Source organism: Piliocolobus tephrosceles, chromosome 10 (assembly GCF_002776525.5).
Source record: "Piliocolobus tephrosceles isolate RC106 chromosome 10, ASM277652v3, whole genome shotgun sequence".
In the NCBI taxonomy this organism is placed as follows: Eukaryota; Metazoa; Chordata; class Mammalia; order Primates; family Cercopithecidae; genus Piliocolobus; species Piliocolobus tephrosceles.
The window spans coordinates 98,933,743-98,949,010 of record NC_045443.1 but is presented as its reverse complement, the minus strand read 5'-3'; the positions used below and the strand labels follow the sequence as shown (position 1 = coordinate 98,949,010).

Genomic DNA, 15,268 nt, shown 5'->3' with positions numbered 1-15,268 from the left:
CCATCTTTTATTCCATTATTATTACTGTTATTTTTTTAGAGACAGGGTCTCACTATATTGTCCATGCTGGAGTGCAGTGGTGTGATAATAGCTCACTGCAGCCTCAAACTCCTGGGCTCAAGTGATTCTCCCACCTTACCCTCCTGAGTAACTAGGACTACAGGTACATGTAATCACATCTGGCTAATTAAAAAATAATTTTTTTTTTTTTGTAGACACAGAGTCTTACTATGTTGCTCAGGCTGGTTTCAGACTCCTCTCCTCAAGTGATCCTCCTGCCTTAGCCTCCCGAAGTGCTGGAATTATAGGTGTGAGTCACCACGTCCAGCCACTCACCATCTTTTAAAAAAATTCAAAGTAGTTCAGAGGGGCTCATGGGCAAAGCACCAGTAAGACCTTAATACATATTAGAGCAGAATCATTAATTCTGGGACAGTTACATCTTTTAATGTAAGTGCTGGAAGAGATAAATAGTAAATGGACCAATGCACCTGTAAAAAAAAAAATCTAAAATGTATTTACAGTAAGGCATTTCCAATGGAAGTGAGCAGTACTAGAAATTCAACAGAAGGCTGGGTGCGGTGGCTCACACCTATTATCCCAGCACTTTGGGAGGCCGAGGCAGGTGGATCACCTGAGGTCAGGAGTTCAAGACCAGCCTGACCAACATGGAGAAACCCCGTCTCTACTAAAAATACAAAATTAGCCGGGGGTGGTGGCACATGCCTGTAATCCCAGCTACTCGGGAGGCTGAGGCAGGAGAATCGCTTGAACCCAGAAGGGGGAGGTTGCGGTGAGCGGAGATCGCGCCATTGCACTCCAGCCTGGGCAAAAAGAGCGAAACTGTTTCAAAAAAAAAAAAAAAGAAAGAAAGAAATTCAACAGAAGATTAAAAGGTGCAGACTCCCTGAAAGTAGCAAGTCTCATTTTAAAGTTAATTCTTACCCGAAGCCCGGACTCAATAAATATGTGCATGTTGGTTTTCCTGCTCACAACAGCTTTCTGTCCACCTCGAACTGGAGTTGGGGGAAGCAGAAGGCAGCTCTGGGGTGGTAGACGTGGATCTGGTGCTGGGGCTACTGGATTTCTGTCAATCACGTGACGTGAGAAGAGGGGAAAGAACACTGTCAGCTGCATTCCAAGAAGTCACAGTGGCCCTTCTAAAGTGACGACAGTCCAGCACTAAATAATGTGCCATTTGCTCGGGTTGTGCACCCTCCCCCAACCCCCAAACCATGAGACACAGAAGATTATTAGGCTGTTGATTGATTGAGGTTACTAGGACAATATATTTACATTAAGATCAACAGCAGGACACTCCCTTGTTCGATTTCTGAAAATAAATGCCAATGAGTCTCTCTTAGACCACAGAAACAAAAGGAAGTTTACTAATATATAAGATTTCTTTTTTTTTTTTAACTCTGTTGCCCAGGCTGGAGTGCAGTGGTGCGATCTCGGCTCACTGCAACCTCCGCCTCCCACGTTCAAGTGATTCTCCTGCCTCTGCCTCCTGTGTAGCTGGGATTACAGGTGCCCAGCACTATGTCTGGCTCATTTTTGTATTTTTAGGAGAGACGGGGTTTCACCATGTTGGCCAGGCTGGTCTCAAACTCCTGACCTCAGGTGATCTGCCCACCTCAGCCTCCCGAAGTGCTGGGATTACAGGCATGAGCCACCGCACCCGGCTTTTAAGATATTTTAACATCTTTTAAGGTCTCAATCTCTGTTTAATCAGAATACAAGATATAGATTTTAAATCTATCCTATCTTTGAACCAATAAATCTTTAAAACAAAATGGTATCAGAGAAATGCCAAAATAATTGTCTGCTGTCACAGCTACCTAATTTATGAGAAAATTTCATGTTGAAACGTATCACACCATAAAGCACCATCTGAGAACTCAAGTGGATACAATTTTATGTTTTACTAAAGCAAAGTATTAAAACAACCCACAGAATGGCTTATCAGACGCAGAGAGCTAAATGACAGTTTGTTTTTTTTCCAACTTACTTTTCTTTCTCTGTTAACAGGGGAAGATTTTCACTGATCAAACCATAACTGAGTAATAGAATGGATTCAGCCGTCATTTCCTGATTTACGATTAATCCCACTGTGATTCGGCGTAAAGTTTCATGAACTTTTCGGGCTAGTTTCAAACTTGTGGTATTTTGTAAGATCTAAAGGCAAAACATAAATGTCATGCTGAGATGACACAGAAATGCATTTTGATTTGTCATAATGGTGGTTTTCTTTTACATATTGGCTTTCTAATATATGTTTGGCTTTCTCCTAATTAAAAAACATTCTTAATATAATTTCAAACACAGATATAACATATAAGGTGAAAGTGACCTATAATCTCAACCCCAGGAAGAACCACTGTGCAGGCTTGTGAGCCTTGGGGGTTTCCTCCACTCCCTCCCTGTTCTCTGCTGGTGAGGCCTCAGGGCACAATGCCAGAGATCTGAGACTTCTGAGTTAACATCAACTCTCCTGGTACATTAACAGGAGTAACTTAGAGGCAAACACACACACACACACACACACACAATCAACAAAATGTATTCACTCCTCATAGGAAACCACGAGAATGAAGTGCTGCCATGGCCAAGCCTCAGGGTCTGATATCAATTATTGGGCTAAATCAGAGGAACCTAATGTGAACCAGGATCAGCAACCTCAGGAAATACTCGGTGCTTCAGAGTTATTATCTTGCATGAGACATAGTATTAATAAATCTCAATACCTTGGAGGGACTTTGTAATATACAGCACGGATATATGTGCTCTGTTGACTCTTTTTCATCCTCAAAATGCATCTAACACTCTTAGATAAGGCTCAGATAAAACTAAATGCATTCTAGGAGCAATTATGGAGTTCATCTAGCACCAGAACATTTAGACCTAATGTAATTCATGTCAATAGATAGCGCTCTTTGCTCTAGTTTTAATATACAAAACTAATAAATCAATAACATTTACTGATGTTCACCTCTGCAACAGGCACAGAAATCAACAGGAAGGTGGGTAAATTACAGTCCCTGAGCTTCAGGAGGCAGAATGAAACCATGGTAGGAATGTGAACTTGGATCAGAAAGATCTGGAACTAAACCCTGACTTTTCTCTTTAACCATGTTCCTTACTACCTTTCCAAGCCTGAATTTTCTTACTTGTAAAATGGAAGTACCATCAATCTCACAGGGTGTGCAGATTAGGAGAGAGAATGTAGCAGTGCTTAGAATATAATATGTCAATAAATGCCAGTTTTCTTCCTCTTGGCAACCTGGAAGTGGCAACCTGTGTCCAAAAGCTTTCTAATATATATTTACTCTTAATCAAAATGAATTTTTTTGTAAATGTAACTATACATTTTTAATCGAGACAGGTTCTTGCTATGTTGCCCCAGGCTGGTCTCGAACTCCTGGGCTCGAGCAATACCTGCCACCTTGGCCTTCCAAAGTGCTGGATTTACAGGTGTGAGCCACCATGCCTGGCCTAAAATAAATTCTTAATAAAATTTCAAACACGGACGGACATAACATATAAAGAAATGTTACTTATAACCTCAACCTCAGAGATAAGCACTATGTGGCTTGTGTGCCTCAGGATTTCTTCATGTTCTTAGCTGCTGACTTGACCTAACTATAATCTTCATCTGCACTCAATTCCTGTTGCCTTTCTTTCTCATCTCAGGGTTTACACTGGGGACTATGACTTTTGAATCAAAGCACTCACTGGCCATATGGTCCTGGGGCCCTAGCACCTAAGGAAATCATGCACGATCAAGAACAGTGTTTCAGGTTGCCCCGCATCGTTCCTTTTAGGAACTCATGAGATTCCAATGCTGTGATCTCCTGAATTGCATTCAAGTCCTTACCTCTTTCAAGGGAAGGATAAGTTTTGTAACCTGATCTTTTCCTACAAACTTGCCCAGGATTTCATAAGAGTCGTAACTTTTGCTTCTTCGTGCTTCCATGACTTTGGAGAGGATCTGCTTTACTTCCTTCTCTTCAGCAACAGCACCAAACAACTCATGGTTAAAAATCTTTGGAAGAAAAAGGACAAATGGCAATTATGTGCACTCAGCAAGATATGCCAACATAAGCAGTTACTGAATAGAGGCCCTGGCATGTCCTAATCAAAGAAACGCAAGTTGGACTGGGCTCAAATTAGATGGAAGAAATTTCTTTTAGAATGCACTTGTTTTCAATGCAATTTTGCATTTTCAATGCAAACACATAAGAAACACTTAAAGGTTGATACTAATGGGAAACAAAGAAAAATCCTTCACAGATGTACATATATAATTGTATGACGGTATAGACAGTTACTTCTTTTTTGATGCACCAAAGAGTAGCTTAATTTTCCTTCAAGAAGTTCTCAGAATCTTTGCAATCTAATTATTTACACTCTAATAAGAAATTACAAATATTTGAAATCTAATTATTAATCTAATTAATTATCTTATTTTTTGAGACAAAGTCCCACTCTGTCACCCAGGCTGGAGTGCAGTAGTGTGATCTCAGCTCACTGCAACCTCTACCTCCTGGGTTCAAGCAATTCTTATGTCTCAGCCTCCCAAGTAGGTGGGAATACAGGCATTTGCCACCCCACCTGACTCATTTTTGTACTTTTAGCAGAGATGGGGTTTCACCACGTAGCCCAGGCTGGTCTCAAACTCCTGGTCTCAAGTGATCCACACGCCTCAGCCTCCCAAAGTGCTGGGATTACAGGCGTGAGCCACTGTGCCTGGTCTAATGTAAATATTTAAGTTGAAATTCAAAATGTTAGTGTCTACATTTTAAAACAAATGAACAAAAACTTATGTGGCAAATTTATTCTCTTCACAATTGTAGCCTCCAAATTAGCACACTATCCAATTTTTTCTTTTCATTTTTTTTGAGACAGAGTCTCACTCTGTCTCCCAGGCTGAAGTGCAGTGACATGATCTGTGCTCACTGACACTTCCACCTCCCAGGTTCAAGCGATTCTCCTGCTTCAGCCTCCTGGGTAGCTGGGATTATAGGCACACACCACCATGCCTGGCTAATTTTTGTTAGAGACGGGGTTTCACCATGATGGCCAGGCCGGTTTTGAACTCCTGGCCTCAAGTGATCTGCCCACCTTAGCCTCCCAAAGTGTTGGGGTTATACAGGCATGAGCCATAGCACCCAGCCCAATTTTAAAAGTTATTATTAATTTCCCACTGTATTATAAATAAAGCTCCTGTGAACATAATTTATTTCTTAGAAATAGATTCTTAGATGTGACTGAAAATCTTCTCATTTCAAAAGCTCTTGATACAAAATGGCAACTTACTTTCCGGAAAGATCATACCAATTGATGACCTCCTTGTAGTGACAGAGTGCCCATCTCGCTTTAGTCTTAGCTTTTTAAACCTCTGCTAATCTAAAAGATGAGGTGTTACATTATTTTCATTTTTATGGGCTATTATCATTTCGTATTTTGTGAATTGATTTTTTTGTGTCATTTGCCCACTTAAAAAAAAATTAGAATTCATTTCTGTAAGTCTTACCTCAATCATTATATCCAAACAAGAGTCCAAATCCCCGACTTGCAGCTTATTGGTGAGGCCTTGCAGCAACATGTGAACAGTGAAAGTCAGCACATGGACCTAATGTAAGATGCAGAGTAACAATATGAATGTTAACAACTAGGAAATGTCACACTAGGAAATGACACAACTAGGAATGTCACACTAGGAAAACATAAGATCTAGGAAGCACTGCAAAGAGCACACTCAGAGTTTATATGTCTTTTATTACCAGGAGAAGCTTCGACAAATGACACATAGTTATTTCACTATCTAAAATCTTGTAACCAAATGATCACTTTGTACCAAAGGCGTTCAGAAACACACTACCCTTCTTAGATCTATTGTTGGGACTAAACCAGGCCAGTGATTTATAAAGAGAGGCACAAGAGTCTTGAACTTTATTTTTATTTATTTATTTATTTTGCAGACAGAGTGTTGCTCTTGTAGCTCAGGCCGGAGTGCAATGGTGCGATCTCGGCTCACTGCAACCTCCGTCTCCCGAGTTCAAGACATTCTTCTGTCTCAGCCTCCCGCGTAGCTAGGATTACGGTCCCACCCGTCACCATGCCTGGCTAATTTTTTTTGTACTTTTAGTAAAGATGGTGTTTCATCATGTTGGTCAGCCCGACCTCGAACCCCTGACCACAGGTGATCTGCCTGCCTCAGCCTCCCAAAGTGCTGTGATTACAGGCGTGAGCCACTGTACCTGGCCAAGAGTCTTGAACTTTAAAAATAGAAGACCAACCTGTGAATTAAGGAGCTTGCCCATGTTGAATGCAATCAAAGCTTGTAAATAAAAGGTTATAAAGGAAACAAGTTTTTGCACCCCATAGCAACCAAGCTGATGTTTCCTGAGAGTTTACTACAGGGTAGGTACTGTATGAATACCTTGCATGTATTACATCATTTAAGCCTCACTCAGCCAATCTACGGAGTAGGTACTACATTATGAGCAGTTTTTAGATGAGGCAGCTAAGGCACAAAGAGGTCATGGGTAGGAACTGGTGGAGTGAAGATTAGAAGCCAGTCTCAGGCTCTACAACAGGTTATCCTGCCTCTCAAGCTTTTTGAATTCTTTATGCTGCTTCTAGGGCTGTGAAATTATCAAGGTAAATATCAGATAATGGTCATAGGCTAAAGAAACACATTTAGTTGTCAAAACATAGATTGGGTCTTAAAGGTATAGTTTCTTATGTACCACCTTGTGATCTTTAATTTTCTTTGGAGGCAGAGTCTTGTTCTGTTGCCCAGGCTGGAGTGCAGTGGTGCAATCTCAACTCACTGCAACCTCTGCCTCCCAGGTTCAAGAAATTCTTATGCCTCAGTCTCCAAAGTAGCTGGGATTACAGGCATGTGCCACTATGCCCAGCTAATTTTTATATATACCTATTTTTTAGTAGAGACAGGGTTTCAGCATGTTGGCCAGGCTGGTCTTGAACTCCTGACCTCAAGTGATCTGCCCACCTCAGCTTTCCAAAATGGTGGGATTACAGGTGTGAGCCACAGCATTCGGCCCCTACTTGTGATCTTTAAGTACTTTTATATATAGACGGGTTCCCAATTTACATTGTTTTGATCTATGATTTTTCAACTTTATAATGGATTTATTGGGACACTGTCTCATCAAAAAAGTCAAAAAGCATCTGTATTTGAAAAGTTTGCTGTGAAATTTATATATATATATTTTGAGACAGGGTCTTGCTATGTCGTCATGCTGGTTTTGAACACCCTGGGCTCAAGGTGTTCACCTCCCACTTCGGCCACCTGAGTCGCTGGCACTAAAGGTGCACACCACTGTGCCCAACTTTCCTATAACTGTGAAAAATCCTTTTGGTGGGGGTGAGGATGACAAGCGATGCTCGAAGAGAACAATTTTGGTACAGTCTACATGATTAATACTAAAGCTGAAATCAGTTGTTCTCTCAACTCTAATTTAGTTATTTTAACAAATAATGGGATAGACTTGAAGAACAGATGGTTAGAGAAAAAAAGCGCTACTCATTTAAATACCTCAGGTGTTCCTTAAAAATGTGTGCATGAATCCTCAAGAACAGAGATGCGTTCCTCCTTGTATGTCCAGTTCCCAACAGACCATGTCTCGCAATGCTGTGGTGGTGGCAGTGGCCTTGAAATGGGGACGGGTGGAGCTACAACTCTGGGAGGGGAAGTTTCCTCTACATTCATTGGAGCTATAGTTCTGAGAGGGTTGGCCTAGTCTAGTTGCTTTTCTCTTTCTGTCTTGCTATTGTTTGGCCCCTGACATGGGCACAGCTGCAGGAGGCACATGGCAGAGTGGGAAAAATAAAGCCCCAGTTTTCTAGCAGAAAGACTTAAACGAATGCAAAAAATAAGTGTCAGCAAAGAAATAGAAGATCTAAAGAAAAAATAAATGAATATTTTAGAACTGAAAAACCCAAAAACTGAAATAAGAAACTCATTGGATGAACTCAATTGCAGAAAGATATGAAAGAGGGAAGAGTCAGTTAACCTGCAGATAGACTGAAAGAAATTATCCAACCGAAACAGAGTGGAAGAAGAGCAAAATACATATATATATATATATATATATATGAATACAGCCTCAGGAACCAGTGGGAGAAAAACAAACATTCATTTCACTGGAGTCCCAGGAGAGGAGAAAGAGTGCACTGCAGGAAACTTATTTTAAAAAATACTGGGGCTGGGTGCGGTCGCTCATGTCCGTAATCCCAGCATTTTGGGAGGCCGAGGCAGGCAGATCTCTTGAAGCCAGGAATTTGAGACCAGCCTGGATAACATGGTGAAACCCCATAGCTACTAAAAATACAAAACAATTAGCTGGGTGTGGTGGCTCATGCCTGTCATCCCAGCTACTTGGGAGGCTGAGGGATGCGAATTGCTTGAACCTGAGAAATGGAAGTTGTAATAAGTCAAGATCACACCAGTGCACTCCAGCCTGAGTGACAGAGCAAGACTGTCTCCAGAAACAAAACAAAACAAAAACAAATACTGGCTGAATCGTCTTCAAATGTGGCCAAGAATCTCAGCAAATGCCACACAGAGTAAACCCAAAGAAATCCACACTTAGACACATCATGATCAAACTGCTGAAAAATAATGGCAAAGCCTCTCAAGCAGCCGAAGATAAACAGCACATTAGTAAGAAGGGGGCAACAAATTGAATAACTCATCAGAAAGGCAGGAAGGGATGCTTCATAATTTGTAAGTGTGATGATGGGGTTTTTGTGTTTATGTGTGAGATGTGTCTCCTTCAACCTTGTTACAATAGTTGGGCATTATCTGCCTGATGTGGAAAAAGAAGAAAAGACAGGTTGGAAGGAAGTAGAACAATATTTTTAAAGGAAAGAACTAAACAGCTAAAAAGAAAGAACCGTTAAAGTGAAATTATATATCCAGCAACAATATGTTTCAGGAATGAAGGTAAAAGGAAGACATTCATAGAAGAAAACTAAGAGTCTCTGTTCCCATCGCGCCTGCTCCACAGCATTGCTAAAGGACACCCTCTAGACTACGGGAAAATGATATTAGAAAGAAGTGTGGAAATTCAGAAACGAAGGAAGAACAGCAGAAACAGTAAATCTCTAGGTAGAACAGACTACTGTCCTCTTTTTTTGTGGGGGGGGGGGGGGTGGGGACGGAGTCTCGCTCTGTCGCCCAGGCTGGAGTACAGTGGCACGATCTTGGCTCACTGCAAGCTCTGCCTCCCGGGTTCACACCATTCTCCTGCCTCAGCCTCCCGAGCAGCTGGGACTACAGGCGCCCGCCACCACACCCGGCTAATTTTTTGTATTCTTAGTAGAGATGGGGTTTCACCGTGTTAGCCAGCATGGTCTCAATCTCCTGACCTCGTGATCTGCCTGCCTCGGCCTCCCAAAGTGCTGGGACTACAGGCGTGAACCACCGCGCCCGGCCCAGACTACTCCCCTCTTGAGTGCTGAAAACTTGTTTGACAATTATAAGTAAAAATTGTAATACTGCCTAACGAAGTTTTCAATACACGGAGATGCTAATACATAAAGAGCTATAATACAAAGGGTGAAGGGCAAAGGGACGTACAGGGTCATATGGTTTCTACATTCCACTTGAATTGGTAAAACACTGATTCTCAGTAGACTATTGAAAGTTAAGTTAATATATGGTAATCTATAGAGCAACTACTAAAAATCTATACAAAGAAAGTCAAAATGAATATGACATTTCTTACTGTGTTAGACTTACAGTCTATAGACTAGGAATCTTACCCATTAACAAACTAGGATATACAAGGTAAAGCTAACTACCAGGAGTCTTAATCATATAGATGGTACCAAAATTGTTTTCTTCAAGCATCATTCTTCATCCCCAACCCAACAAGTAACATGGCTGCTTACTTGAAAAGAACAAGCTACAGCGTTCCTCAAACTTCAAATCACCCAGGGATCATAGGAAAATGCAGTTTCTGTAGGTCAGATGTAGGACCTTTAAATCCTGTATTTCTCACAAGCCCCAGATGCTGCAAATACTGTCTGTCCAGGCGCCATGGTTGGAGCAGCAAGGGGCTAGATACCACATAACCACTCGGAGTGCTGCGTATTCCACTTGGTGCTCTTATTTTATTTTATTTTTTTGAGACAAGGTTTCACTCTGTAGCCCAGGCTGGAGTTCTGTGGCACAATCACAGCTCACTGCAGCCTTGACCTTCCAGGCTCAAGCAATCCTCCCACCTCAGCTTCCTGAGTAGCTGGGACCACAGACATGTGCCATCAAGCTTGGCTATTTTTATTATTGGTTTTTGTAGGGAAGAGGTCTCACTATTAAAACCAGGCTGGTCTTGAACTCCTGGCCTAAAGTGATCTCCCTGCCTTGGCCTCCCAAAGTGCTGGGTGTACAGGCATAAGCCACCGCACCCAGCCCCTTATTTTATAACTTACATTTTATATTCCAACTCTTAAACAAATGTGTATGTTCTTTATTGTTCATACCAGTGATAATACAGTCAATACACATTCAAAAATAGTTATATTAAGAACTCAGAGAATATAAAACTTGATATGAAGTAATTTGAGAGAAAAAGATAGGTCATGTAACCCAAGCCTATGAGGATCTTTTAAAAATTAGATATAGGAACTATTCAAATAACAGATTTCCTTAATACTAATTAGAAACTTTTGAATATTACTGCTCAGTGTCTCAGTGGATCAAATTTATTAAAGACAGGCCCGAAGTTCCGTAACTTGCAGCGTTCAAGTTGCAAATATTTTAACTCCAACAGAACTTGAATATAAAGCACAAGATGCAATTTACCTGGTATCCACGGACGAGGGTGGTCTGTAATTCTTTTAAAACATATTGGAGGAAGTGCACACCAAGATCCTCTATTATTTTCGCAAGGGTGCTGCGTGCAATGTCTCTGATTTCTTGGGCTCTGTTCTTGAGTAGGGCACACACTTTCAGCAAAATACTAGAAAATGAGAAGTTGAAAAATGACTAATCAAATAAACGAAGCAATTAAACATATATATATCCTTTTGTCTCTTAATTACTCATAACTCAAATTTCCGAGATTCTAAACCACAGCAAGTTATGACAGTACTTTTCCTCTTCCTGATAAAAAAGGTTCAAAAACAAGGAAGAAAAGAAGCAATTTTTGAGTTTCACTAAACTTCTAATTTGTTACAAAACATACCTTGGCAGATTAGCTTCCATAACTTCTTGTGGAAGGGACTGCATTAGTTTAACCATGGCAAACGCTAATGGAACGCGAACCACTTCCTCATCATTCACAACCTTTGACTTGATGAGCTTGTGTTCTTCTTCTCTTTTAGTCTGCAAGAAACATTTAGGTTAAGTTAAAATGAAAGTAAATGGATCAGTGATCTACCAACACTGCAACCTTGTATTTGAAAGACAAATTTTTCTAGAAGGATGGATGATCATTTAAAAAAAAACAAAGAAAAGAAAGACAGCTCTTTCTATAGATCTTAAGCCCATTTCTAAGTTTATTTAAAAATAAACCAAATCTCTAATTTGAGGATAGCCCTCTAGAAATTATAAAAATACCAGGAGTAAGAATGTTCTACTTTTCGAAGAAGCCATCAGAAAAAAAATAAAGCCAAATTTTCACCAGTGTGGATTTTCACTGCTGTGAAGTATAGGAAACTCATATAAAATGTGTATCAGTTGGAACAGTCAAGTGTTTGAGTGACACTGTTAGTATATATAAATACAGGGCCTCAAATAAAAGTTTATTTACAAATATACAAAATATACAAAAATACAAATCAATATTATATGCCAGGAGTTAGCAAACTTTCTCTGAAGAGGGCCAGATAGTATTTTTGGCTTTATGGGCTCTGACTTAACTCTGCTGTTGTGATAAAAAGTTAGTACTAAACACTATGTAAACAAATGGGTAACCGTGTTCCAATAAAGCTATACAAAAACAGGCCACAGGCTAGATTTAGTCCCTGAGCCATTGTTGGCCAACCCGTGTTTCACCCTGAGAAGGAAGGAAAGGCTCTGGCTTCATGAGAACACACTGCTAAATATTATCCCTGTTAACTAAGAGAAAGATGAATTTTGAATAGTGCAGAACTAACCAAAAAGTACAAAAGGGAAACACATTCTAATTTTTAATAACCTTTTTGGGACACGGGAGTAGCTTAGTAACTACTTTGGAGATGGAAAAGCATTTATCTAACACATCAAAATCATAAAGAAGGAGTGTTACTGCTTAGTTGCAGCAGGATAAGCCTGAAGTTGAAGAGATAAGAGTAGAGGGGTGAATTGTGAAGTGTTGAGATAAAAGGAAATCTAAAAGCTGAAATCAATCAATAATCACTAACAGCCTCAGTGTGACAGGGCTCCAGCAACACCAGAATTCACACAGACCTGCTGGACCCCAAATAAAGTTATTACCGTAGATGCAAGACATTTATGTAGCCTGGGTAGAATATCCCCGGTTATGGTTCCTTGGATATTTTTAATTGTTCTCTCTAATTCTTCCTTGTTTTGAGGTAGGAAAGAGACAGGCTTTGTGATACACTCGGATTCTTTAGCTGATGTCCCTCCAGAGTCAGCTGGATCAGGGGTTCCCGGCTGTTCTTGGTCTGACAAACTCTTGCATGTATTTTCCTTCTCTTCCTCATCCACTTGCTCTAATTCCATGGCCTCAGGCTCTGGTAACTCAACTGCTTCAATGGCATCTATGTTTAATAAACAAAAAAAGTCACCTTAAATCAAATAAGGAAACCACACAGTTGTGGCAAGCAGTTTTTCCCACCAACATCCAACTTCCGATAAAAAATATCTAATCAGCAACTGTGGGCAGGCAAGGTAAGTGCTGAAGAAAGAGCAGTAAATGAGAGGGCTATGGGTTTTGCTTTCTCACAGTTTAGAGTTTAATGAGAGAGACAAATAAACTGCCGATTATAAAAGAACACAGAACAGCAATTACAGGGTAATTGGGGAACACACTGGGAGGCTTGTGGGGCAGGAATGTCTTAACCAAATAAAGCACGTCCATTCATGAGCATGAAAATCCTAATGACAGCCAACTGCCCATAGAGTCTTTGTCAGTTTCTGGTATGCGATTACAACAATTTTACAGGTTAGTGGGGATTCCTCTTTTCCAATCATCTGAAATAGCTGGTATAGGTTGAAATGATCTACCCCTTGAATGGTTGGTAAAACTTAGCTGTAAACCAATCTGTGCCTGGTGTTTTCATCAGATGATTAACTGCAGATTCAATTTTTTTTTTTTTTCTGAGACAGAGTCTTGCTCTGTCACCCAGGCTGGAGTGCAGTAGTGTGATCTCAGCTTACTGCAACCTCTGCCTCCTGGGTTCAAGCAATTCTCGTGCCTTAGCCTCCTGAGTAGTTGAGATTACAAGTGTGCACCTCCATGTCCAACTAATTTTTTGTATATTTAGTAGAGACAGGGTTTTGCTATGTTGACCAGGCTGGTCTCGAACTCCTGGCCTCAAGTGATCCACCTGCCTTGGCCTCCCAAAGTGCTGGGATTACAGGCATGAGTCACCGTGCCCCAGCCTAACTGTGCATTCAATTCCTTTAATGGTTAGAAATCTATCTTGATTTTCTATTTTCTTCTAAAGTCAGTTTTTGTATTATATTTTTCTAAGAATTTGTACATCTCAGCCAAGTATTCAAATTTATAAATACAAAGATACCTTTTGACTTAATTGTGACCCTTTTTAATTCCTAGTAATGTTTATTACATCTTCTATTTTTACAGATCAATCTTGTCAGGCATTTGCCAATTTATAATCTTCTAAGTAGCTGGGATTACAGTTGTGAGCCACTGTCCCTGGCCCAATTTATAATCTTTTCAAATACTTATTAATTTTTAGCTTTGTTGATTTTTTTCTATTGTATCCAGTTGATTTTCCACCAATTGCTGCTCTAATTTTTAATTACTCATTTTCTTACACTTTCTTTCCATTCATTGTGTAATGCTCTTCTCACACAAGAAGGTGATAAAATTGGATTTCTATATAAATAATCTACAGCTCACATTTTTTCACTGATACAATTTAGACTAACCTTCTCTTCTGTAAATAAAGTTTTCCAAGAATACTTAAACCATTCATTTTAGCTTCCCTCCTGACTCATTAACTGGCCATTGCTAGTAAGAGCAGACAAAGGGAATAAGTTGACTGTCACCATCTTTAACTCATTATCATAAACTATCATAAAGATAAAGATATCATAAACATAAAGAATAAGATAAAAATCTTGTTTAAGAAAGTTTAAGGGGCAGGCACGGTGGCTCACGCCTGTAACCCCAGCACTTTGGGAGGCTGAGGCAGGTGGATCACGAGGTCAGGAGATCGAGATCATGCTGGTTAACACAGGGAAACCCCGTCTCTACTAAAAATACGAGAAAATTAGCCGGGCGTGGTGGTGAGCGCCTGTAGTCCCAGCTACTCAGGAGGCTGAAGCAGGAGAATGGCGCAAACCTGGGAGGCGGACCTTGCAGTGAGCTGAGATCGTGCCACTGTACTCCAGCCTGGGCAACTAAGAGAGACTCCGTCTCAAAAAACAACAACAAAAACAATAACAACAACAAAAAAACGAAAAAAGTTTAAGAAACTTACTTTCTTCATTCTCAATTTTTTCCATTTGTTCTTCAAGAGTTTTGTGGTCAAAATGGAATGCTTCTAACACTATTACTAGCAAACTGTTAAAAAAAAAAAGTACACAGAAATGTTCATTTGATTATTAATATCATTGGACTAGAAAAGGAGAGGAAATTTAAACACTAATAAACATTAAAATTATTTTTATTAGCACTTTTAATTTTAACAAGTATTAGCATACCTTCTTAATACAAGATAAAAGTAAACTGAGATACAGAAAGACTAATTCAGAAAATATTTTTAAAATTACATTTAAAAAACAAAACAAAAATAAGAAGTTTGACCATACCTGACACCCAGTTTTTGATTGATCTGTCCCGTTTGTAAGACATGAATGAAATGTTTCAAGTAATACATGTATGCTGACCAAGAGAGATGTTTGCAAATGGCTCCAATAACCTCTGTGGCAGCAATGGTTATATTTTCATGCTGTAAAATAAATCCAGAGTATCAATGCAGAACAAAGATTTGCTAATAAAATGCAAGGCTAACTCAGGATATTGAAAAACTTAGTAGGTTTTCGGTAATTACAGAAGAGAAAGAATGCCCAAACTATGCTCATTTTTCCCTCTAA

General features: G+C 39.9%; 1 protein-coding gene and 1 non-coding gene across 3 annotated transcripts in view; one reads left to right on the top strand and one right to left on the bottom strand.

Annotated features, from left to right (window-relative positions):
- The window catches only part of UTP20 (UTP20 small subunit processome component), a 108,016-nt gene that overhangs the window by 18,906 nt on the left and 73,842 nt on the right, over positions 1-15,268 (bottom strand). For both annotated transcript variants that reach the window (XM_023185996.2, XM_023186066.1), the window contains exons 39-47: positions 14,984-15,123; positions 14,653-14,735; positions 12,455-12,741; positions 11,223-11,362; positions 10,841-10,997; positions 5,537-5,635; positions 3,878-4,045; positions 2,012-2,178; positions 946-1,087 (exon numbers count right to left, since the gene is read on the bottom strand). In XM_023185996.2, coding sequence (XP_023041764.1) covers positions 946-1,087; positions 2,012-2,178; positions 3,878-4,045; positions 5,537-5,635; positions 10,841-10,997; positions 11,223-11,362; positions 12,455-12,741; positions 14,653-14,735; positions 14,984-15,123 — 1,383 coding nt within the window. The remainder of the gene's footprint in view (positions 1-945; positions 1,088-2,011; positions 2,179-3,877; positions 4,046-5,536; positions 5,636-10,840; positions 10,998-11,222; positions 11,363-12,454; positions 12,742-14,652; positions 14,736-14,983; positions 15,124-15,268) is intronic.
- LOC111538893 lies at positions 8,745-8,846 on the top strand. Its single transcript, XR_002730494.1, has one exon. It is a non-coding gene; the product is annotated as a small nucleolar RNA U13 (small nucleolar RNA).